The sequence below is a fragment of the Accipiter gentilis genome, chromosome 23, assembly GCF_929443795.1.
Source record: "Accipiter gentilis chromosome 23, bAccGen1.1, whole genome shotgun sequence".
Taxonomy (NCBI): Eukaryota; Metazoa; Chordata; class Aves; order Accipitriformes; family Accipitridae; genus Astur; species Astur gentilis.
In genome coordinates, this window is record NC_064902.1 from 8,534,851 (window position 1) to 8,558,855 (window position 24,005).

General features: G+C 44.8%; 3 protein-coding genes across 4 annotated transcripts in view; 2 read left to right on the forward strand and 1 right to left on the reverse strand.

Annotated features, from left to right (window-relative positions):
* USP4 (ubiquitin specific peptidase 4) overlaps positions 1-5,715 on the forward strand; it is a 50,806-nt gene extending 45,091 nt beyond the window's left edge. For both annotated transcript variants that reach the window (XM_049827113.1, XM_049827115.1), the window contains 7 exons: positions 570-785; positions 861-931; positions 1,542-1,657; positions 2,573-2,722; positions 3,459-3,562; positions 5,166-5,254; positions 5,377-5,715. In XM_049827113.1, the coding sequence (XP_049683070.1) occupies positions 570-785; positions 861-931; positions 1,542-1,657; positions 2,573-2,722; positions 3,459-3,562; positions 5,166-5,254; positions 5,377-5,478 (848 nt within the window). In that variant the 3' untranslated portion in view covers positions 5,479-5,715. The remainder of the gene's footprint in view (positions 1-569; positions 786-860; positions 932-1,541; positions 1,658-2,572; positions 2,723-3,458; positions 3,563-5,165; positions 5,255-5,376) is intronic.
* Positions 5,716-10,647: 4,932 nt separating this feature from the next.
* Positions 10,648-17,005, reverse strand: EMC3 (ER membrane protein complex subunit 3). Its single transcript, XM_049827126.1, has 8 exons — positions 16,771-17,005; positions 16,468-16,525; positions 15,568-15,661; positions 14,760-14,864; positions 13,989-14,070; positions 13,758-13,837; positions 13,059-13,141; positions 10,648-10,897 (listed from the first exon to the last, which is right to left on the reverse strand). The coding sequence occupies exons 1-8, from the start codon at positions 16,923-16,925 to the stop codon at positions 10,769-10,771; spliced, it is 786 nt and encodes a 261-aa protein (XP_049683083.1). The 5' UTR covers positions 16,926-17,005; the 3' UTR covers positions 10,648-10,768.
* Positions 17,006-17,129: 124 nt separating this feature from the next.
* Positions 17,130-24,005, forward strand: part of FANCD2 (FA complementation group D2) — a 55,119-nt gene continuing 48,243 nt past the window's right edge. Inside the window, exons 1-7 of the mRNA XM_049827112.1 lie at positions 17,130-17,157; positions 18,247-18,336; positions 19,077-19,211; positions 19,829-19,896; positions 20,770-20,873; positions 21,380-21,443; positions 22,549-22,601. Coding sequence (XP_049683069.1) covers positions 18,270-18,336; positions 19,077-19,211; positions 19,829-19,896; positions 20,770-20,873; positions 21,380-21,443; positions 22,549-22,601 — 491 coding nt within the window. The 5' untranslated portion in view covers positions 17,130-17,157; positions 18,247-18,269. The remainder of the gene's footprint in view (positions 17,158-18,246; positions 18,337-19,076; positions 19,212-19,828; positions 19,897-20,769; positions 20,874-21,379; positions 21,444-22,548; positions 22,602-24,005) is intronic.

Here is a 24,005-nt window from a genome sequence, read left to right on the forward strand (position 1 = left end):
GTGCATTCATCTTGACCAATGTTAGGGAAGTCCTTGCTTCCCTATTAGGTGTTCGGGAAGCTTTTAACACTGATGGCAAATGCATGTTTCCCTTTCCTCTTTTAAATGATTCACTTGTGCTGCTGTGAGAGTGACAACTGGAACAAGTTGAATGGGAAATTTTAAATGTGGGAAAAAGTCTGCCAATTTTTCCCAAAGAATGGAAATAACTTTCCTGGAGACTTACGTATTCCCTTCTGTAAAGACAACTGCAACCTTGCTGATTCTCTCTTGGGACATTTATTAGGATGTGCTGTCAGATGGTGTGATTGTTAACCTACTATGAACTGAGCAGTCTCTGTCATGTCTAGGATATAAAACCCACCATGTTACCTGTTATCTGCTAAAGTAAAAAATAGAACTTCAGATGTAGTGGCTAGCAAGCACAGATTTCTTTTTCTGTGCGTCTTTACTTTCAGAGTAATCCGTGTGTGTCATAACAGGCTCATGCAAACAGCTGTCCATGTGAGGTGTCAGTCTAAACTTCCACTGAAGCTCTTAAATATTGTGCTTGTTTTAAATTTTGTCAGGTGACATTGAAGAGATGGAGCATCAGGATGGTGGACAGGAAGGCAAGGAAAAGCTGGCAGAAGTTGATCCCTGCCACTCTGAGGGTTGTATGCAGATCGAGTCAGCAAGAGACCCGCAGCCTTGCAAGAAGCAGCATTTCACTTTTAGCCTCGTGAATTCCTCTGGGACTTCTGAGATAAACTCCATTGTAGAAGGAAAAATCTTAAAACTGAATGGTAATTATTGTCTTCCTGTCTTTTTTTCTTCCTTCTCCTCATACCTTTGCAATAAATGTTTCTTCTTTCTTGTAGCTTTTTCTGCGCTTGCTATTGACTGGGATTCTGATACACGGAGGCTACTTTTTGATGAACAGGAGGCACAGGTTGTAGTATGCTCTTTTCGTAAATAATCTATATGTAAACTTGCATGGTACTTAAAAGATGACAGTAAATGGTGAAATGTAGGTGTGGCTCCATTCATAAAAATCGGAGTCACCAGCATGAGGTATGTTTACTTAAAATCTTTTAGTGATAAGGTCTATATATCTGTAATTGCTGATATGTTTCCACTGTGTTCTGAAAAGTAGACATTTTAATTTCAAAGCTAAGTAGTCTAGTTCATAGTCCACTCAACAAACAAAACAAACCCCCAAAACTCGAAAGAAACCTGAAAACAAATTCATAAAGCCTAGTAGAAAGCTCTGTATTCTTTCTGTGAGAGTTCTGCTAGATCATGTTTTGTAACAGAATAACCTGTTGTTACTCTTTTGCAAAAACCCCCAAACCCACGAACTTTGAAGTAAGGACATATTATATTTTCTCTTATGGACTGTTGCTAACACAAGAAAGGAGTAGCTGGAAGTTTGAGTTGATTGGGTGTGGGTGGGGAAGGGCAGAAATAGGCAGCATGGTGAAGGTGAGCATGTTCCTTTTTGTGCTGTCAAGGATTAAAGACTAAATGGAATTGAAAAAAGTGTGCATCTTTTTCACTAGGCATTTGAAAAACATGGAAGTATGTTACAACCACAGAAGAAGAAGGCTGTGGTAGCCCTCAGAGACTGCATAGAGCTCTTCACTACTATGGAAACGCTTGGTGAACATGACCCGTGGTAAGAGCCTCTGTCTGCCTCCCATGTATATCATAAAATGCTATAACTATTTGAGTTCATGTTATTTGTCATGGGATTCTGATAATTTCCCACGTCTGTCCTTCTGTCTTCATCTGTGAGAAGTCTATCAGTTCTGTGTTAAGTCATTGACTCAACAGGCTGCAGACGTCAGTTAACAAAAAGTATTAGTTTCCTGCCTTTACTTAGAAGAAAAAAAAAAAGGGAAAAAAAAAGTGGCAGTGGGCATGTAGCTTCCAAAGATCAGGCTATTTTTAATTCCCCAGAATACATCTGTCTTCCAGACAGTATCAGAGGAAGTGGTTGTGGTAATAAAGAGTGAAAACATATGGCTATTTTAGGGTTTAATCCTGTATTATTTCTAGCTTGAACCCGTCCTGACCTGCTCCTAACTCTTACCAAAAATCCATAGTCCAGAGGAGCTAAGTCCAGCAGATCCTAAGTGACCAAAATGTGATTACTGTGCGTGCAGAAGGTCTTTCGAGGTTGTTAGCTAGCTGTGTAAGAAAATAACTTATAGTGTAGTAGATGACTGGTTTTTATTAATTTCCAGTTACATGCTATAGATGTGTTTGCAACTGTTACCTGTTTGAGCTGCATCAGGAGACAATAAAGTAATGGGACTTTTAAACCTTTTTTTTTAATTTACAAAAGAAAAATTAATCTTCGTACAATGTTCAGTTAACGCAGTTGCCATAGGACATCTTGCCTATAAAGTGAAAGCAAGTTGCAGTTTGGAAACCTCTAAGGAAGAGCGTTCACCTGCATATTCCACAGCCAAAATGCCTTCTGTAAGGCACGGACTGTACTGCGCTATTGAGGCATCTTTTAATGGAAGGCTAGAAGCTTTTCTTTTAAAGTAGTCATTCATTTCCTTGTTTGTTACTCCTTCCTTAGGTACTGCCCTAACTGTAAGAAACATCAACAGGCCACAAAGAAGTTTGACTTGTGGTCTTTGCCCAGGATCTTGGTAGTGCATTTAAAACGCTTCTCATACAGCAGATACTGGAGGGATAAACTTGACACTGTTGTGGAATTCCCTATCAGGTAGGATTCTTCCGTCAAGTGAGGAAGAGCTTGAAGAAGCTGGTCAAGAGAAGTCTACTTCTGATGTTACTGTTGGGTGGGCTTGTTATTAAAGCTGTAACTGGAACTGTCTTCTGGGTTTGAACTGCAAGACAGCAGGCATGAGTTGAGTTGGTTGGGATTGTTGGGGGTTTTTTGTTTGTTGGGTTTTTTTTTTTTTTTTAATCTTAACCTTAATCAGTTCTATACATCTCAAAGAACACTAGTTACTAACAGGTACTGTTTCTTCTGAAATTAGGTTAAAACCATGTGATACTGCTGAACCAAGAAAACTTGTAGAGAGAATTTAGCAGATTTGTGGGGCAGAGCTGCACTTGTACTGAGAATTGCACAAGTACAAGATGAAAGCCTGCCTCATTCCACTGCTTCTGCTTGTCAGCATCCTGCTGCAGGATTAAGTGTACTCCTTACTACTCCCATCTCACTTTTCATGCGTACACAGGGACACTCTGAACTGTCTTTGATTCAGCACCTCCCTCTAAATCTCTTGGTGGTGCTTGATGTGTTTACCAGGGCCTGCCCTGTGTGGGAGGGCTAACATGTCTGGTCTTTACACTAATAACATCTGGCCATTGAGCAGCAGAGTGCAGCACATCTCCACCACTGCTGCCTGCCTGCAGAGCTTCACTGGTGTCATGCATCACTTTTTAGAAAGTGCTGGTTACTGGTGTACTGATACTTTTGGATTTCCTTCCAGGGGTTTAAACATGTCCGAGTTTGTCTGTGACCCAAGAGCAGGTTCATATGTGTATGACCTCATTGCAGTTTCCAATCACTATGGAGCCATGGGAGTAGGCCACTGTGAGTAACTGCTTCTGTGTCCTTTGTGTGCAAGGAAATATGGGCAGAGAGGGGTCATGGGAGGAGGGATTTGTGTGTTGGAGACCTGCAGCAGCCCACACCAAGGGTGTTAAGTCCAAAGCTTACCTGTGTTCTGTATGCAGGTGAATATTGTATTGGAAGGTAATGTCCTTCCTATTAGGATTTGCAGAGCAGGTAGCCAGTTTGTGTAGTTTGCAGTTGCCTGAGGTCTGACTCTGATGCCTGTGGGACCTTGGTTAGTAGACATTAGAGTGTGTGATGGTGTTCCCCAATTTATGAGTGGAGTAAAAATTTTTCCATGCCAAACGTGAAACTATGGAAAGGAGCTTCCTACTGGGGAGAGGTGGGGAGAGTCTTCAGCGTAAGCTGTCAGTTCAGCTCCAAGACTCAGCTTGTTTCCCTGCAGCATACCAGAGTTCAGCTGCTTGTCCAATGTAGGTGCAGCATCACAGCTGCAGAGCAGAGATTGCCAGCAGTTGAGCCAGCCAAGCAGGAGCTTGCCAGGTTCACCCAGTGGTGATAAGACAAGGTCTGATGAGCAGCAGTCACCCATAGGCTGGGAAGCAGAACAGAGAGCATACCTTGTTGTAAAGCTGGGTCTGATGCCTTTCTGCATTTTCTATCCTGAATTCTGTTTGCTGCAATAGCAACTTAAAGCACTTTTTTTCTTTCATTTTCCTGTGTTCCAGACTTTTTCTAAAACAAGCCACAAAGAAATGTATAGTTCTTGCGACCTCTTGGTTGCACAGCTGGCACTAGCTTACAATAGAATGTCTCCACCTTTACACTGACAAGGGCTCACGTAGCAGGGAAAATGTCATGCCATCAGTAGAAAAAAACCCCTTTCTTATACACGACAAGTCTGATAGATGACAAGTCTGTATTTTCTGTCACTGATTTTGTTGCAGTGTAGATGAAATGCATCTGTAGATGGAGTTCCCTGTATCAGGTGTCCGTGCAGATCCATGCTGTAGGTGGCACTTCTAGAACCACCCAGAAGCATTTTACTATGGGAGGATGATGAACTCCCATGTGGCAGTGTATGTGCTTAACTCGTAGAGCATGTCACTGTAGGACAGCATTAGCTGAAGGGGGATATGTTTTGAGATTGGAGATCATAGTCACGGAAGTCTTGGATGGAAGAGACTTTGCAGGACTTTAGTCCAGCTTCCTTTTTGAGTGAGGATTCTTGCAAGCACTAGATCAGATCCATCATCAACAGAAAACTTCGCTTTCACATGAAAATGCAGAGTCTTAAACTGTGTGTTTGGGAAAGCTCTGACTCAAAGGGGGTGAACAAAACACTGTAATTTTTTTCCTAAGTTTCTTTGCCCTATATCTCTGTTATCAGGGCTAAGTCTGGTATGTGGAACATGGCTCTAGACTAGCTGGACCAGCTAGCGTGTTCTAGAAGATGTGTATGTCGGTGAACTAGGTTTGGGGTAGTTAACGTCAAAGCTAGCTCCTGGCCTCCCATGCACACTCAGCTTGAGTCTTGAGCATCGCTAGTGCAGCGCAGCTGGTGTGGCATTACCTACCAGTCTTCCCGGGAGTACTGAGCTGCAGTTTCTTCTTTTAACAGACACTGCCTACGCAAAGAACAAAGTGAATGACAAGTGGTACTACTTTGATGACAGCAGTGTATCGGCGGCTTCAGAAGACCAAATAGTGGTGAGTACTTGGCCTGAGGCTAATCTGAGTTTGTGCTGAAAGTGTGGTTCCCTGCTTTGGGTGTTACATTTCCAGCCAAGCTGTGTGGATTGTTTCAGGTGGTTTTCTTCTTTGTTTGGTAGACAAAAGCTGCGTATGTGCTGTTTTATCAGCGCCGAAACAGTGAGGAACATACTGCCCCATCTCCTCCCCAAGAAGAGTGTGACGGCATGGATACCAACTAAACATCACCTCCAGCATTTGCCACCATGTTAGCGGTTGCTCTTCTAAAGCCATGCCTGAGGCATATGAAAATTTTTCTTCCTTCTGTAGGAGTCAAGCAGAAAATCTAGCACTGAAAGATTCAGTGCTGGGGGTTGCAGAATAGCACTGGAGAGCCAGGAATAGGTGCTGACACTTGGGTATTTAGAGGCCAAAAATAATATATATTGGAGCTTCAATAAAGTTCTTTTTAAAATCTGGCTGAGCTGTGTGGCTAGAGGCAGGGGTCGGGGCTGAGCTGGGCTGCGGCTGTGGGTCTTGGGCTGAGGGTTGTAGCTGGGGTCAGGAGAGTACAGCCTGAGCTGGAGGCCAGGCTGAGCCTTGCAAGGGCCTGCGGAAGAGTACGGTGGGTACGATTCTGTGAATCAGCATGGGGGCTTCCTGCCAACCCTCTGGTGTTGCTGTTGGGTGCTGCCTGTGTCAGGGAGGCTTGCTGCACCCTTTCTGGAAGCGCTGTTCAAATTCGTGTATATCTGGCCTGTCTGTCGCAGTATCTGCCATCATACCTTGGTCCCCTTGCTAAGCAGGAAATGTTTCTCTATCTCCTGTCCTTTCACTGATGCATTTGAGGCTCTTCTGGGCAGTTTTGACTCTGCCTTTTTCATGTGAACACTGAATCCTGCAAGGTAGGAAATTTCAGCAGAAGTGAATCATACCTGCCTATGGTACGGCATATGTGCAGGCTGATCCGCACAGCAATGCAGGATACAGCTGTTTTGGCTCCCGTTCTTCTGCAGAGAAAATATCATCCATAAGGTTGGCGATTTCTTGTCCTCTCCATCCATCTCCCACACCTCCCGCTTCTAGGCTGCTCTGTAAGCACTTTTCTGCCTCCACCATTTCTCCTATGGTTTGTGCAGTGGCAGCATTTTTAACCTTTTATCATTTTTGTGACTCCTTGGAGCTTTTTCTCCAGCAAAGCTCAGCACTGTGTCCCCAGAGCTGTCACCTGTAAGGGTGACAGCCCAATGCAATGGATTGTGTGAGTTTTCAGCCTTTTCTCTTGCAACTTTCATTTTTTTGGACTGCTCTTTCAGCCTTTCTCCTCCTTCCTTGAGCGCTGCCCTTTAGATTCCATGCTCCATCATCTTCTGTGAGGCTGCAGGTGTGATGGTCCTGTCCAAGGTCTCTCTGCCTTAGCTGTTCAATCTTTTGGCGCAACTGGCAAATGCTCTTCCCTCTGTCCTCCTTTACTGTCTGTGTTGCTTGTAGGACTTGAGTCTAGCTTTCTTCTTGAATGAGGACTCCTGTGAGCACTAGATCAGGTCAGTCCTCAGTGGAGAACTGGTCTTCCATGTGAAAAATGGGAAAAATCTAGAGCCCTAGTCTATGTTTTTTAGGGAAAGATCTAGCTCAAGGTGATGAACCAAACAGGAGGGTTTTTCCTTCTTGGAGCCAGGTGCATTGGCAGAACAAAAGGCTAAGACAGGCTGCTCCCCTGCTTTTTTTCCCACTGAAATGTGTGCTTGCAGCCACTCGGTCCTCTGTGCACAGTCCCCGTGGCTTCATTGCTGACCATAACCTTCTCTGATGGTCAGCGTAACAGTGGTCATCCATTTAACTCTGAATACACCACCTCAGCTCCCTTTCTGCAGCTCTCTGCAACAAGCCCCATAGGAAATTGCTGTGTGGCCATCCCTGCACCTCCACTGTGCCGCAGCCGAGCAAAAGCCCAGCCAGCTACTCGCTGTCTTCTCTGGCTCCGAGCAATGGGAAGGGAAGGCAGCACTATGCAGCCCCTTAGCCAGGGCACTGGGAGGCCATAGAGAGGAGGAGGGAGGGCTGCCTCTAGCTGGCACACTAGTGTTGTGATCCTCTTCTGTGGAATTTTGCTTTTAAAGCATTGAAATTTGAATTTTGAGATCAGAATTGCTTAATTGCTTCTGCTGTTCTGGTTTTGGGGTTGTTTGGGATTTTTACAACTCTTAATACTGTATTTCTGTTTTTTTTTTCCTCAGTGCTGAGGGGAGCATCCAAAAAGCAATTTTTAAGCTGTAGCACTGCACTGAATTACTCTGATCAGCATTTTTTTGTTTGTTTTACCCTGAAAGAAAATCATGTGGGCATTCCAAAATGGGGAAGAGAGGAAAGGGAGGGGAGTAAAAAGACCTTTTTAAAAGAAAAATCAATCTGCAATAGCCTTTGTCCTCTTCCTTGCCTCCCTGCCTGTGCTGACACTGAGAAACACATCAGTGGGGCTACATCTCCGATGCTCAGATGCTGAACAGACTGTTGTTGTACTGCAGAAAAAGTGGCCCAGCTCTTACTTTCTCTGCCTCTGAGCTGATGGGCTTCAGCTGGTGTGTGCGTGCTGTAATACCAGACTTGTTTTTTAGACTAGCACTTTGTAAGTGGCTGGCTCTATTGTACAAAGAGGAAAATTAAAGAGTGGTTTGCACTGAAACTGGGTTTTGTTGTATTTTCAGCTTTCATTATGTGACTTGAGACTGCTGGTTGTGGGGATGCCGGGTGCTCCAGGAGCTCTTTCAGCTAGGGGATGGCAAATGCTATGGAGCCAACCCCTCCCTGCTCTGCCAGTAGGGGTTTGGGAGAAAAACAGACGTTGCCTGCACCACTCTGTACATCTGAGAGTTTGTACTCACTCCAGGGTTGCCTTTTCTCGCCTGCAGTGCTGGGTTGCTGATATCTGGTGCTGTAGCAAAGCCTGTTCTTGCCTTTCTGTGGCTCTGGGCAGACTCAGCTACAGCTTCCTCATCATTCCTCTTCCTCTGTGGATCTCAGGGGGGATGTCCTAGCCTTCCTTCTGTCCCATTTCTCCAGAGGTATCAGGGCTGCTTGTGGCTGTACCACCGAAATAGTTGTCCTGAAGTCACTGCAATTTCCTCCTGAAGGCAACCTGAACATGTATACGAGAGCAGGCTGGAAAAGACGGAGGAAGTTAAATGTGATGGCCTTGTGTGCATTTAGCATTGGTGTGCGTGCAGGGAATCTGAGGGATTGTCAAAATCTTGCAGGTCAAGGTGGGCTGCGAAACCCCAGCAAGAAGGTTTGAAGTCTTCCTGTTGTGATTACGGCATAATAGTGGAGGAGCTTGATCTTGGCTGGAGCCTCAGAGATGGTTAGAAGAGCCTTACTGTAGAACAGCACATGGTGAGCTTCACTACGAAATGCTGGCCTCCAAAGCGTGGCATGAAACCCATCATGGGAAGAAGGGAAAGCAAAGTGGCAGCTTTCAGATGCGGAGATGTTTGGGTATTTTGTGTCAGCGTGCAGGCTTGCAGGAATGGCTTATTGTCATGGTTTAAACCCAGCTGGCAACTAAGCACCACACAGCTGCTCGCTCACTCCCCCCCTGGTGGGATGGGGGAGAGAATTAGAAGGGTAAAAGTGAGAAAACTCATGGGCTGAGAAAGAGACAGTTTAACAGGTAAAGCAAAAGCTGTGCACGCAAGCAAAGCAAAACAAGGGATTCATTCACCACTTCCCATGTCCAGGAAAGCAGGGCTCCATCATGCCTAATGGTTACTTGGGAAGACAAACGCCATCACTCTGAATGTGTCCCCCCTTTCCTTCTTCTTCCCCCAGCTGAGCATGACATCATACGGCCTGGAATGTCCCTTTAGTCAGTTGGGGTCAGCTGCCTAAAGGGTCCTGGCTGTGACCCTTCCCAGTGTCTTGTGCAGCCCCAGCCTGCTCACTGGTGGGGTGGGGTGAGAAGCAGAAAAGGCCTTGACTCTGAGTAAGCACTGCTCAGCAGTAACTAAAACACATCAACACTGTTTTCAGCACAAATCCAAAACATAGCCCCATACTAGCTACTATGAAGAGAATTAACTCTACCCCAGCCAAAACCAGTACACTTACACAAGAACACAGAGGGCATGAACCAAAATGAAATTCCCCGTTGTAAAAGGGAGGGAAAAATAACCTGAAACACAAATCATGTTGCCGGTGAAGCACTGTTACTAGCATTCAGGAAAGAGGTCTCTGAGGCAGAAAAGAGCATCTCTGAGCTAAGGCTCCTGTTCAGAGGGGAGAAAATTTTGGCAAGAACAGAAAACAGGCTGTGTCTCAGACTTGGCTCAGCTCCTGCTTTGAAGAGGCTGTGTAATTTCACCCCCCAAAAAAGGGCTCAGGGGAAAAAACCAACAGCCACAGAGTATGGAAGAGCTTCGGTGTAAGAAGCATTTCCCTAGGTTAGGACTCTTCTCCCTGAGGAAGAGAGATCTGAGGAGCTCCTGCAGAAGGACGAGCCAGCAACAGTTGCTCCCTGTTCTCTACAGTGCAAGATGTCAGGTGGGAGCCTTAAAGCAAGGTATTTATATTCCCTACCTAGCACATCAAATAGCGGTACAGGGACTACAGGGAACAGCCAGGCACCCTTCCTTGCTAGGCGTACCTCCTGCTGCGAGTGTGGCAGGCAGGAGGGCCCCTGCAGGCAGTCTGAGGTGCTTATAAATGGACTTGGGAAGGATTAAATTAACGGGGAAATAGTCTGTGTTTGCTACCTCTGCATAGAAATGCCATCTCTGGCTCTTCCTTGCCAGAGAAGTTGCAGAAGTTGCCCCCGTGACCACTAGTGTGTCCACCAGCAGGTTGACCAGGGCAGAAGAAAGCAGAGGGATGCTGCAGCACCAGGGAGCCTTGGTGCAGGCTTGGCTACAAGAGGAAGGTGAGCTGTCCCATGCTTTGCTGTGGGCAAGTGGTATCTCCCTCTTGCTTTTGTTTTCTTCTGAGAAAGCTTCAAACCCCGATTATTGTAACAGGAAAAAAAAGAGTATAAAGAGGAAGGAGAACCCCTGCTTTCAGAAACTGAATCTGAAGGTGCATTACACACTTTGTTGCTAAGTCAGTCTTGAATTAGCTAACATGATGATGTTGTCTTAATTGTTCAAAAGCAAAGGATAATGAGCTATGCATTTGTTCAAATGGATAAACCCAGAAACATAGGCACTACTTGTATACTTTTTCAGTCTCATGAATTTTTAAGTTAAGGAACTTAACTCAAGCAAGCTTGCTCTTTGTGTACTAGAACTAGAAATTTTAGGTCTTTTCTCCAGCATACGTTTCCCAGGAATAGAAACAGAACTCCAGCTAGAAACCCACACTGAGAGCCTTTGGCTCAAATACAACACAGTCCCGGGGCTCAAATCAAAGTTAGGTAACTACAGTTCTGAACATGGTGCTTTTCTTTTATTCTCAGCCTTGCTAAAATACATTATATAGTTTTAAGGAACAGATTTCTTTTCAAATTAGTTTTTTACAAGAAGAGACAAAAGCATATTCTCAAATTCAGAAGATGGAGGTCTGAAGTTCTTCCTTAAACATGCCTTCAAAATGGAGGTCTTTTGCCATGAGCTCCTCTTCTACATCTTCTAAGGCCCACTGATGATCAGTCAGTTCTAAAGCTTCCCATTCTGTCTGCATTGATAATAAACAAGTAGAGAAAGGAAAGCAACACAGTATTAAAATAGTTAGACAAGAACTGCACAAAGCAGCACTTACTTAACTTAAAAAGTGCAAAAAAATCCCAATTTCTATTAAAAACCTGGCAATTCTGTCAACTCTCAGTGTTTTATGCTTAATTGGGCATTAGTTGGTCAAAAGTACATTATCTACTTTTTGAGAATCTTCTAATCTTCTGGAATACTCCATTTCTTCTAAAACAACTGTAGAAACACAGCAAATTCTGTTCTGGGGTGGGGGTGGGAGTGGGAGTCAAGTGCTTTGTGGTTAGTTAATGCTTTAGTTCAGAGACATTTGACAAAAACAGTTACAGGCCAAAAATTTTGCAACTGATCACAGACTTGATGTGCCTCATTAGACTGTTCTCCAACCAACAAGCTCCCTGGAGCTGCAGAGTATATTAATTCATTAAGCCAGGTGTTCATAGGCCAAGACCCAAGAACAGAATTTTATCCTAAATATGAAAACGATCTCCCCCACTACTCATTTTCCACCACCTATGAATACAAATCTCTCCTCCTCATAGTCCATTAAGCGTTGCTCCAGTAAGTATTGTAGAATAAGCCGCATACACCCTGCAAAATCATGTCATGCAATGCCCAGCAAGAGATTTGTGTTTCTTGGCCAGAACACTTCTCCTGCAATATGGGCTTCCTCTCTTTGCTCTTGCGGGGGACCACGTAGCAGGTTTAGTTCCCTACAGGGCTGAACGGCAAAATTGCTCTGGGTACTGGAAAGTACTGGAAAGGAAGCAGAGGGATGTGAGCCAAGAGGGTGCATGGTACTGGCTGGAATTGCACCTCAGTGCTGACAGTTTGTGAGAGAACAGTCGCTTGCTCCACCAGAGCTGCAAACTGCAGCCACCCTCTTCCCTGGCTGAGCCTCTGGCTGGTTGATGTGTTTGTTGTTTTTTTAACCAGGAGGGTTACTGAATACAAGAAACTGCAGGACCAGACCAGCCTGACTTCCCAGGCAGCAGGTTGTGTGGGTGTAAATCTCTACTATAGGACATAAAAACAGAAACCAGGACCTTCCCTTCATGCATGAAATAGGGTTGTGAAAGGCAGAGGCAATCTAATAAGCAAGTGCCAACAGAGACTGCTTAGAAGAACTTCAAGACACAGTCAAATCCTGACTGATTTTCTATTGAGCTATGTCCTGGTTTCAGCTGGGATAGAGTTAACTGTCTCCCTAGTAGCTGGTACAGTGCTATGTTTTGAGTTCAGTATGCAAGAATGTTGATAACACTGATGTTTTCAGTTGTTGCTCAGTATTGTTTAGACTATAGTCAAGGATTTTTCAGCTTCTCATGCCCAGCCAGGGCACAAGAAGTTGGCACAGGACACAGCCAGGGCACCTGACCCAAACTGGCCAATGGTGTATTCCATACCATGGAATGTCCCATCTAGTATAGGAACTGGGAAAGGGGGGCAGGAAATTGCCACCCGGGGACTAGCTGGGTGTCAGTCGGCGGGTGGTGAGCAATTGCCCTGCGCATCATTTGTACATTCCAATCCTTTTATTACTACTGTTGTCATTTTATTAGTGTTATCATTATCATTATTAGTTTCTTCTTTTCTGTTCTATTAAACCGTTCTTATCTCAACCCAGGAGTTTTACTTCTTTCCCGATTTTCTCCCCCATCCCACTGGATGGGGGGGAGTGAGTGAGTGGCTGCGCGGTGCATAGTTGCTGGCTGGGGTTAAACCACGACAAGCTAATAACCTGCTTACTTGATTTTTCTTACCCAAGTTCCACTGTGTGCCTGCTGGACTTATGCTCAGCCGCACTATTAACACAACTTTTTGGGAGCCAGCTTCTCCTTTGGAACTAGATCTCAAGGGAAAGAAAAAAATCTTCCTCTGCAACAGCAGAAGATGGCACATCAATTCAGCTTTTGTATTAGGAATGACTAATGAATCAGGTTTACTTCAGGGTATTAGGACTCTGCCAGACCCAGGGCAACTTCCATACCCTTCACCAGTTGTCAGCTCTAATTTTAGGAACAGGAATCCAGAGCAATTGCCTTACTTGACGCAGGGAGAGGCTGAGTTACATATAGCCTACAATCCTGTTAAGTTCACAGCAAACAGGAATGCAGGTGGGAATACTGTACCTTAAATGCTTTGTTAGTATCTGCTGGCATGGCCATTGCTGCCCCTGTCATTTGTTCTTGCATCACCCTAGACTGATCTGCAGCTACAAAAGAGAAATGAGAGGTTGATTTTTATTTGTGTCATTTAAACACCATTGCTTGGAGCACGGTGTCACCAGGCTGGTTTCTAGCTATAGACTAGAAAGTTGCAGAAACACCCAGAATGCAATACTAACGTGCCAGGAAGAGTTCTCACAAGACATCTTCTTCCCACCCCCTACATCTTAGCTAAGTTTACATAAAATACAGAGACAAATTCAAGAAAATACTGTCTTCTGCATTCCAACACTCCCAGTAACAGTATCTGTCCTGACCCACATCTAGCATTAAGAAATCTTTGCAGCTTTCCTTTAAACTGGTACTTGCTAGAAATAAAAGCAAGGCTGAGAGCAAAATTTCTGCACACTGATGTGATGGGAAGGAAAGCATGGGTTAATTACCATGGAAGTTTACCAGCAGTTAACCAAAGGCTGGTGCAGAAGATTTAGGTACTTGTTGCAGGTGATGTCAAACTTGGCCAGTGGAGAGTAACCTCACAGAAGTGAGAGAGGTTTTTGAGAGCTTTTTGGCTGGAAATTTAGAAATCCTTCCCCAGCCTCCCTCAGAAGGCATCCCATGGAAGGAGAAGCCGGCTCTTTCACAGAAATGACAGTGTCTTACCATTGTCTTGGCCCAGGATAAGAGTATAAATGCTTCTGAGTCCAAACACATTCAAGAAGTACCAGGAAGCAGAGCTCACCCTGATAAATCAGAACAAGCATGGTTGATTTCGGTTCAGAGCTGGCTTGTGATCTCATTTCAGAAGCACGCACAGACCATTCAAGGGTTATTAACACATTCAAAATTTTCCAAGTGAATATTCGACCTTGCTTACTGAGGACACAGGCTTACCAGGACGCATCTAAAGTGAGCAGTTCAATTCCCTGCTGCAACATCGGTTTAAAACGCAGTGTCAGAGGAAATGGGACCTTTGCTGCAGGATAAAAAAAAAAAAAGCCCAGTTTCACAAAGTGACACTACATAATTGCAAAGCAAATGGCAAAGCGAGTAGATAGTACTTTTATTGAATCTAATGTAGTCTGAATGCAATGCATACAAATAACAAGTTAACATGCACTTTTGAAAAAGCTGTAGTTCTGTATTTATTTTAATATGAAAAGACTTTTTGAAACTCAATCGGATGTCCAAACCATCACAGGTATTGTTTCAGTGACTGTGAAGGGAAAAGTCTTTTGTTAAGGTAACAGTTATCACATAAACAGTAAGACAAAGAACAGAACTGGGAATTTTTGATGCATATACTCTGCATTACACACTAACCAAATCCCTAGACAGGTTCAGAGGAAAATCCACTGTATCGACTTGAAGTTTAGGCAGTTCTAATAAATTTAAATATTGGTTTTGTCATTACAATTGTTCCTGAATACACGAGCTATTTTCTTTGTGACCATGGCCAGTACTCTGAAAACAATTTTCCCTCCTTTGCTATGGGGCAAGCAAATCAACGCAGTTCATGGAGTGAATATTAGAAGTGCCACAAGCCACATTCACACTGCTTCCAATCGACTGCTTTCAGGTAGAGGAACAAATCTCTGGCGCAGCCCAGACCCTCAAGGTCATCATCAGAAACACGGCCAGACCTGTGTTATTGCAGACACTTACTTGTGACAAACCCCGAAAACGTCATGTTGATCCAACCACCGATGAGGATCATAGGCAGAACATTGGTTACATTCCCTTTCATCATATCTGTCAACATGGTAGGATCTGCAAATCACAGATTTGACGTCAAGTAGCAGTGTATCACAATAAAGGGAAACAAGACATTACTTCTCTAATGTCAGCTATTTTAATTAAGAATCTGCATGAGAGATAACAGTCCTATCCCACTATCCATCCCATTATCTATTAGTTTCCACTCTTGCAAAATACTTTGCAAAATGAGATGAGAGGCTGCTGCTGCTGCCGCCATAAGGGTGTTGTGTTCTCCGCTGTGTCTGACCCCATCCCTTGCTCCAGATTGCTGAACTTGCTTGACCCCTCTGCAAGCTGATTTAGTTAGAAAAGGGACAATGAACTATCCAGCTAATTGGCTGCTGAGGTCTCTGGCCACATTAAGTTAAAATTAAAGTTAAATCAGTTTAGAGAAGGTCCTGAAGGAGCTGGTGCAAAAAACTGACGAAAGGACATGAGTGAGAGCAGGACTTCTCATTTCTGGCAACACTGAGATGGCTGTGGTCTCGTGAGATGCTGCAGGCAGCTGGAGGTTGAAATTAAGCAAAATGAAGTGATCTAACGTGTCGCTACCAAAGAGAGGGCTCTCGTTCCCCCCTCCTCCCCAACACCCACCCGCACAGTCCCATGCCCTCCCTCACATTCAGTGAGCTCTTTGCGAAGTTGGTTTACCTTCCTACCTAGGCAGAAACTTATAGTTTTTCTGCCCAGCTATATTTATGGTACCTTAACGTACCTGTCATTGGTGAAGGAGGCACTACCTTTCTTTTTGTTTTCTTAAAAAATCCATCCTCTGGGTTATTAAAATAATATTTCCGGGTCAGGAAAGACTGAAAACAAAAAAGAGTCAATGCCAACACCATAAGAAATGAAAGAACAGAAGCATTATTTCTTGCTCAGACATGCAGGCATCTTATGAGCTCTTGCGTAATGAATCCTTCTTTCTTGGGGAGGTACTTCACTGCCAGCGTGCTCTAAAGCTCCTCACTTTTCTGTTTCCCTGGATCCAGAGTACCAGCTCTCTGGCTTTCTAGAATTCTTAAAATAACTCTAAGGCTTCTCTGAAGAAGAATCCACATTCATTAAAGAGCTTTCAGTGCTTTGTGCAAAGTTCTGGCTGGTTCAGTACTGATACCGGTACATTGGACGTTTTTACTCCTCCCAGCTGACTTCTGGACTTTACAACATACATACTTGGCAGCGACTGAGCCAATATGAACGGGAGATTTTTAGTTCAGCAAACTAAACATTGTATGACTACCTCCTTATCCCAAGCTGTTATTAAATCCCTCCGTGTTTGTTGGCAGATATTAAACACGATGGTTTGGATGCAAGCTTTGTTTTAGTATTAGTATCCGGGTAAAACGCCAAGCAGTGGAAGCTAACGTTAACGTCAGGGAAAAGCCACATACGGTGGCCCTGCGTCCAGGCTTCCTAGGCATCTGCTACCGACTGCGCTTCTAGGTGCTACGCTGGGCCAGGGGAGACCCGGCCAGACCCTCTGACCCCGCGGGGCACTGCTGGAGCCGCCGCCGGCCGGGAGCTCCTCTAACTCCGCTGGCAGAGCCTCTCACTTCGCGCTCCTTTCACAGCTACCCTCTCGGCAAAGCGCAAAGCCGCTCCCGGGGCTCCGTACCTGTTTCGGAATGTATTTTCCGTTTTCCCGAAGGACTCTGCTCCGAATCAGGACTTGGCTAGAAAAGAGACATGGGGCATTAGCGGCAGGGCCGCAGGCGGCAGCGGGCCGGCCGCTGCTCCCCCCGCGGCCGGCGGGCGGGAGCGAAGCGGCCCGGGCCGGGCCGGGCCGGGGCGCGGCGGAACCCAGGGACGGGCAGACGAGAGGCGGCGGCGCCAGGTCCTCCGCGGCCGAGGGGGGGGGCCCGGGCGGCGGCGGGGCCCGAGCCGAGAGGGCCCCGGCGGCGGCGGCGGCGGCCCTGACCTGTCGGACACCTGCTCCTGCGTCAGCCTCTTGTCGCTCTGGAGGAGGATGGAGACGTAGTGCCGGATCATGCCCACGAAGAAGGTGATGAAGACGATGGGCAGCACCACCCACAGACGGATGTTGGAGTCCAGCAGCAGCTCGGGCTCGCTCATCCTGGCGGTGGCGGTGGCGGTGCCGCTACCGGCCCCGGCCGCCCAACCGGGCCGCCCCGGCTCCGCTTCCGCTTCCGGGCCCTGCCCTTCCGCCGCCGGAAGGACGTCACCGCGCGCCGGTGGCGGGAAGCTCGAGCGCGAGCGGCCGCCTCGTCGCCTCAGCGGGCGGCTGCCCCCGCTGCGACCCCGGCCCCGGCCCCGGCGGCCGCCCCGCCGCCCCCCGGCGGCCCAGGTGAGGGTCCCTTGGCGCCCCAGGTGAGGGTCCCTCGGCGCGGGGAGCGCGCCCCGTCCCCACACGGGCCCACTCGCCCCGGCGGCGCCTTTCCGAGGCCGGCGTGGTTCGGGACGGCGTTTCCGAGCCCCGTTTGTGTGGCCGTTTGTTAGGAAGAGCGGAAAACCGGCTGTACAGCTGGGCTGCCTGCTGAAACCCTAGGAGGCTCTCGGCGTCCGGCCGGCCACCCCCCGGCTGAGGCAGCTGGCATAAGCAAGCTTTATCTACCCCGTAGTGCCCTGGTGAGGTAAGCTGGCCGCCACAGAAATTTCCAAGCGTTTGGGAGTAGGTGTAATAAGGAGAGGACTACCCGGGAGTGAGCGCTCTTCTTCGGCCTGTCAGTCCGCACCTCGGGTCCCGAAGAGCCACTAAAGGCTTATCGTGCTCTTTTGGGGAATTGTGCTGCTTCCACCCTGATATTTAATGGAATTCGTTTTAACGGCCTCGGCCAAAGAGTTGAAAGTGAGCATGAGATGACCAAGCATCTTTTTTTAATAATTTTTAAGTTTTAAAGGTGAGCCAAGATTTATTGTTTTCTTTTTAATCGCTGCCACCCACCAGAAGAGGACAAGTCGGGTGGAGGTTTGGGCTGACAGAACTCTTCTTGCGGTTGTACTGGGTTAGGAACATGAACGGCTAACGTGGTTGGGCTCCTGGATACTAAATTGCTAGTCCTTTGTAGCTTTCTGGGGGTATGGGGAGAGGATCACAAGTTTAGATCAGTGGATACTATCTGAGACCTCCTAGCTACTCACTTTAACTTGCCATTTAATTTGCCCAGCATCTGAAAGAAAAGCTAAGCCTTGTTTTATGAGGAACTGAATTTTAGAAAAAGTGATGTATTACACTATTTAAATATGACAAGCTCTAAAATCTCAACCTGTACAGCAGAAAAACTGGTTAACCAGGCAATCTGCTTTTCTTTGAGGGATTTCGGTTTCTGGAGCATTTCCCTTCACTGTTCACTAATACATTCTAGATTTGCTTAAAAACCCCTGAATTAAAGTTGCGTCTCCTTTGCTCACTTGTCTCTTTCCTGCATTTTTATAGGCAACAACAAAGGTTTTGTTACCATGGTTTTCAAAAGGAAATTGTCAAAAGTTGATGCTTCTGGAGAGAGCTGCAAGACAGACTTGCCGAGTAGGTGCTCAGGTATAATCTTATGGGGAATAGAGACCTGTTGGTAGAGGCAGCGGCCCCCAGGCAGTTCTGATAATGCTAATTGTTAGTGACACTGTTGATCTTTAAACCCCTCTTTTAATCACAATAAAACAACAATGCTGAAAGCGGTTCCATATCTTTTCTCAGTCCCTCTGTTCGCATAGCTTTGATCAGTGTTTATGATCTTGAGCTTCGCAGTCTGCGAATCACATTTGATCAAAACTGATATCTATAAATCAAACCAAAATAACCTCTCTATGTAGCTGGAGGGAAGATAGTTATTTTTTGCTTTAGCAGATGGGTGGATACCTAAGAGGCAGGTCTGGTGGGAGAACTTAGATTAAATTTGTGCTTTTCGGGTCAGAGGACAGTATGCGCTCTAGTGTTGCTCATAATCTGTTAGTGGGTATGTCTCCCATGAGAGTCAGCCACTGAAGGTATATCTTAACTGTCTCTGGTTATGGGGTAAGGAAGAAATGTTCCTTTCTGGTGTCATGCTGCGGGGGTAACTGCTCTATAGGATCTGTCCATTGTCATCCGAGTCTGCTGATGACTGCTGTCAAATAGCAGTACAGTTTGTTGGTCTGGTCCCATAAGTGTATTCCTGTGTTCCTCTAATTTCTTACTAGAAGGTTAATTTTTAATTAGTTGTTTATATGAAGAATCCTTGCTATTTTTATTACAGAGTATATTTGACATAGCATGTCTTGTTTTCTCAGAAACAAAGAAGTCGCGGATTTCTGATACGGAAAAGGCCTCTGCCCATGGTGGAGTGGAGAATGAAGGAGTCTTTGAAGAGCTCCTTAGAACATCAGGAATTATACTGAAAGCTGGGGAGGGACAGAATGAAATAGGTATGGGTTTAACACTTGCTCTCTCTGCTTGTGTCTGAAAACCTGCAAAGATGACTGGCACAAAGTAAAGATGCATTTTACTTGCGGAGCAAAAATGCTTGAGCCAGCTTGTTCCAAAATTCAAGTAAACCTTCATCTGGCCTCTTATTTGTTATATACATCTTGAATTGCACAGTTCCTGCTGAATTCAGTGCATCACCTAAACTCATTATACCAGCTTTTAGGGTGTATACATTCTGAGTCAGAAGGCTTCTGAAAGATTATTGGAGGTATATGGAATAAGATTAGACTGCATCTGTGGTTAGATTATTGAGTTCCAGAGGCAGGAGCTCTGAAACAGGAAGACGAACATCTCATGTTGCATTTCAGCACAGTGAAGGCCTTCAGGAATTTGACTATTAAGCCTTTTTAGTGCTGTTAGCTACTCTCAGTCCAGACTGGAGAACGCACAAGTAGTGATACTACTCAGGCTTTTGCTAATTGGACTTCTCGAGAGAGCAACTGCAGAAGTGTTGGTGGATGGGCTTGAGAGTTTGTACTTAGTGTAGCTGATGTTATGATGTTGTATGGATAAAACATGTCTGGTTCTTTATTTTCTTTTTAAACTTTCTCCTTAGCTGTAGATCAAATGGCTTTCCAGAAGAAGCTCTGCCTCGCCCTGGAGAAGCACCCTACTTACCCAGGTGTAAGTAACGGACTACACTTTGGCAGGAGCCAGCTTTAAAACTGTTTGCTGTGTAGCAAAAGATGCAAATACAGCTGCCTGTCCCTGCTAGTCTCATACAAAAGTGTGCAACACGGTAGCTTATCTTGGATTTCTGTGGTCCAGACTCTAATTCTTTCTATGTTGCTGTCCCAGCCTTTTGGTCCTATTGTCCTTCTGCTGTATCTGTCTCTTCTCAGCTGTTACATCTGAATAGTTAGACACAGAGGTGACCAGCACGTGTCTCTGTTAAACCAGCCTTGGTGTGCGTGCTCCAAGTTTGGTTTTGCATAATTCCAAGAAAAAGTGCGGCACTTCCACCACCTTGCCCTGTCAAAGTAATTAATTGGCAATATTATTCAATAGACAAAGACTCTTAAGGGAGAAAAATAATTTGCTTAACTTTCTAGTGGAAGCTGTGCTTGGTTTTGTGTTGGCTGGGAGCTGGCAGCATTAAAACTGCCACAATGTGGTGCTCCTCTCCAATCAACAAGCCCAGCGTGAAAGTCCTGAGGCCAGTGATTTGAGTCCTGCAAATGTTTTTTGGGTGCAGCTCTTGTCACATTAAATGTTGCTGTCTCAGCTGAACAGGAAGAAAGGCAAAGCGCTTTTAAATCAAAGTAAAATGTGAGACACTTGCTTTAGAGTTATTTTGTGGAACAACTAGTGTTTCCTTTTGGAAATGGTTTAGACTAGAGTTCATTTATTATCCAGCTTTCCTTCCACCACAATTTCTGTTTGCAGTTGCCTGGCTAGCTCTTCCCTGTTCTCATCTGCTCACAAAGAGCATCCTAAAAGACAGCAGTTGATGGGTGCATCTTTTCAGGACATGGATAACTTCTCTCTGCTTTGCAGGTTGTGAAGCAATTTATCAGCGGCTTGGAATCTCATATCAAGGACAGAAACCAGTTCAAGAACTGTCTCTTGCCGTGTACTCCCATACGGACTGAGGGGTCGAGGTCAGAGAAAATGTATCTTGTCTTTCCCATCAGTCAGAGCTGGTCTCTATTGAAATGTCTTATAACATTGAGCAGAGTGGAGGGAAAAGCCATAGCTCCAGCTGATACGCAACAAGACTTGTTTGTTATGCAAAAGTGGCTAGTGTAATACCTTGCTATTTGATAGCAGTAAGTTTAAAGCAGTAAGTCACAGAATTTGCTAGCTGTCTGTGGCATGTGTTGAGCTCCATGGTATTTTATGGCAAGAACCAAATACTGGGAAAAAAATTTTGACAAGGCTGGTGAAGTTCAACCAGTTCCAGCTCACACTACTCTTGTAGAGAGTAAGCTCGTTCAGAGCTAAAATGCAGTTTTAAATTTTTTTGCGTGCGTCTGTGGTTACCATGTGTTACCATAAGTCATTGTAAGTGTTTTTAAAAAAACCCCAAACCATGAATGGAAAGAGTTACAGCCTGTTCTCCTAACATGTTTTTATTACAACTGTAGTGGAATCTTTCATCTTGCAGGACTCTGGTGCACTCGTATTGTGAAAGCCTCATTAAACTGCTTCTTGGAATTAAGATCTTACAGGTATGTGCACCTTAGTTTGCTCTTTACAGTGGTGTTGATTTATTTAGAGACCCTTTTGCTTATGTAAGTAGAGGATTAATAGAACTAGTTGTGAGGCAGCTGAGGCTGCATCTGGAATAGTGTCCAATTTAGTGACACAAAGATGCTCAGGGCCTGCAGAACACGGCATACAAGAAGAGACAGAGGGAATTGGGTTTGTTCAGTCTTAGGAAGAGAAGATTAAGGGAGATCTTGTTGTCTTCAAGTATGTAGTTACATGGCATAGAGAAAACAGAGCCAGACTCTTCTCAAAGGTGAACAGGGGCAGGATGAGAGACAATGGCTAGGGTCAACCGTGGGAAATTCCGATAGGATATAACCACTTCCACCGTAGAGAATGTTTTCCTTAAGTGCTAGAACAGGTGGGCTAGAGAGGTGATGGAAACTCCATCATTGGAGGAATTTGAATCTTGGAGATGTTTAAAAATGGGTAAGACGCTGAGCAACCTGCTGGCAAGAACAAGTTCTGTTACGTTGTATACAAGTTGCATCAAGATGTATATGGAGTTGAAGATGACAGATCTCTCACCAAGGCATGGGAAACCTTAGAGCAGCTGTGGGTTTAAATCCTCTTTTAATTAAAATGTTTTAAAAGTTCTTGTCTTAAATAAATTTTTGGAATTGCATTTGGGCCAGGATTAAAGGGGGGAAGAATTAGACCTGCAAAGGGAATGGCAAAAGCATGTAGTCACTGTTTTCAAACTTACCTAAAGCTGATGCTTTAGATTCCTATGTGGTGAAAAGCAGCTCAGCTGGGTCTGAGAAAGAGAGCTTCGTTCGGCCCAGAGGAATTGTGCATCCTGCCCTTATGCTCTGCTTCTATCAGATTATGTGGGTAGTTTATGCCATTCTCAGCATTTGTGGATTTCAGCTTGCAGGCTGTGTGCCTCCTTTCTGGCATTAGGGAAGAGGTTTCTTATACAGAAGATATTTTTATTTGTCCTTTTGAGTCTTTTATTCTTATTCTGTGCATATTTCATCTTTTGTGAAGGGTAGTTTTGGTGGCAATGCCACAGCACAAACAGTAAATCATCAACCTGACACTGTCTTTTTGCCTTTCTTCTAGCCTGCTGTCATAACACTGTTGTTGGACAAGATCCCCGAATTCTTTTTTGACATGTGAGTATAGACTGTCTTCTCTCTGTCTTGAAATGAAATTTCTTCTTTTGGACAATCACCGTCTGTTTGACTTTAACTGTTACTTCAAATTTACCTGAATGGATGTTTGCACTGATGGTTTTTATATCATACATGTGTAAAATTATCTGTGAGGTACCATGACTTTAAACTGGTGGGTGCATAAAGCAGAAGACAAATTTATAGAAGCTGAAATACAGACATATTTCATGATTCATTATGCTTTTGGTACCTCCTGGCACAAGCTTTGAAAGTATTTCAGCAGAGGGACTATGGAGTGTCTCATTGTTTAAAAAAAGATTAAAGTGGCTGGCAGAGTTTTAGGAAGCTGCTAGATGCAAACATACCTCCTTTTAAAAATGCAGATTGCATTCAAACAAGGAAAATAGAAAAAGCACCTGTTGGTTTTTCAGTGTAGAACATCAGGGCAGAGTGGGAGATCTTGAGGTGCAACATAGGCAAGACTCGAACACTTAAAACTCTTTTCCAGTGCTCTGCATGTTTATTACAGAGTTAGTGGAGCAGGTCAAGGGATAGAAAGAAGCTGAAGCTCTTCCTGTACAGTATTTGTTTGTGCTGAGTATCAAGCAAGATACATATGCTGTACAGAGGTTGAGCCTGAAAATTTGTCTCAGGCTGAAATCTTGTTAGAGGAGGGTTTAACACAAACAGTCCCAAGGACTGAATTTTTTTCACCCAAGAATTCTAAAGGATCTGGGATGTAAAAGTGATAAGCTGTTAATTGTGCTGTGAACCCTTTGGTAAGTCTTAAAAATGGATGTTGTTTCACTTGTCTCCTATCAAACTGTAAGAAGAGTGAAGTTTTTTCTATGTATTAATGACCAGTTACAGATGCGGGGGGGGAAGGTGGTCTACTTTGCAGTAGAAGGAGGATGGTGCCAGGGGGATCTGGGTTGTTCAGTGTGTTTGTAAATGAAAAAGGAAATGAAAAGTGAGGTAACAATTTCTGGTAAAAATTTCCAGGATAATAAAATATAAAACTAATTGTGAAGAACAATAGAGTTTTTTCAGTGGACTTCCTTCTGGTTTTTGTTTTCTTTAATTATGGGACAAGAAACAACACTCGTTACAGCTAGTCTGTAACCACACCTGTATTGATGGGCCAATTTCTCCCAAATCTGATGTAAAAGCATAGACCTATCAGACCTCTACAGGTTTAATGCCAGTTAATGCATGGACAGAGGACATTCAATTTATTGTCTTACTGTAGGAAAGGTAGGGACAACTTGGTTTATCCGTGCAGCTTGGCATCAGCCAATTTATTAATATGTAAGTGTTCAGACCAGTGTGACCAGAAATTACGGAAGAGGGAGGGCATCTTACACAATACAGCTGCATAAACCTTGTTTTCTTAAAAAATCAGAC

Excerpts from the sequence above, each read along its gene's own strand:
- EMC3 (XM_049827126.1), bottom strand. The coding sequence starts at position 16,925 with ATGAGCGAGCCCGAGCTGCTGCTGGACTCCAACATCCGTCTGTGGGTG. Across the intron at positions 16,526-16,770 it reads CAGGAGCAGGTGTCCGACAG|CCAAGTCCTGATTCGGAGCA; the intron begins GTCAGGGCCGCC and ends TCTCTTTTCTAG. Across the intron at positions 15,662-16,467 it reads GAAAATACATTCCGAAACAG|TCTTTCCTGACCCGGAAATA; the intron begins GTACGGAGCCCC and ends TTTTGTTTTCAG.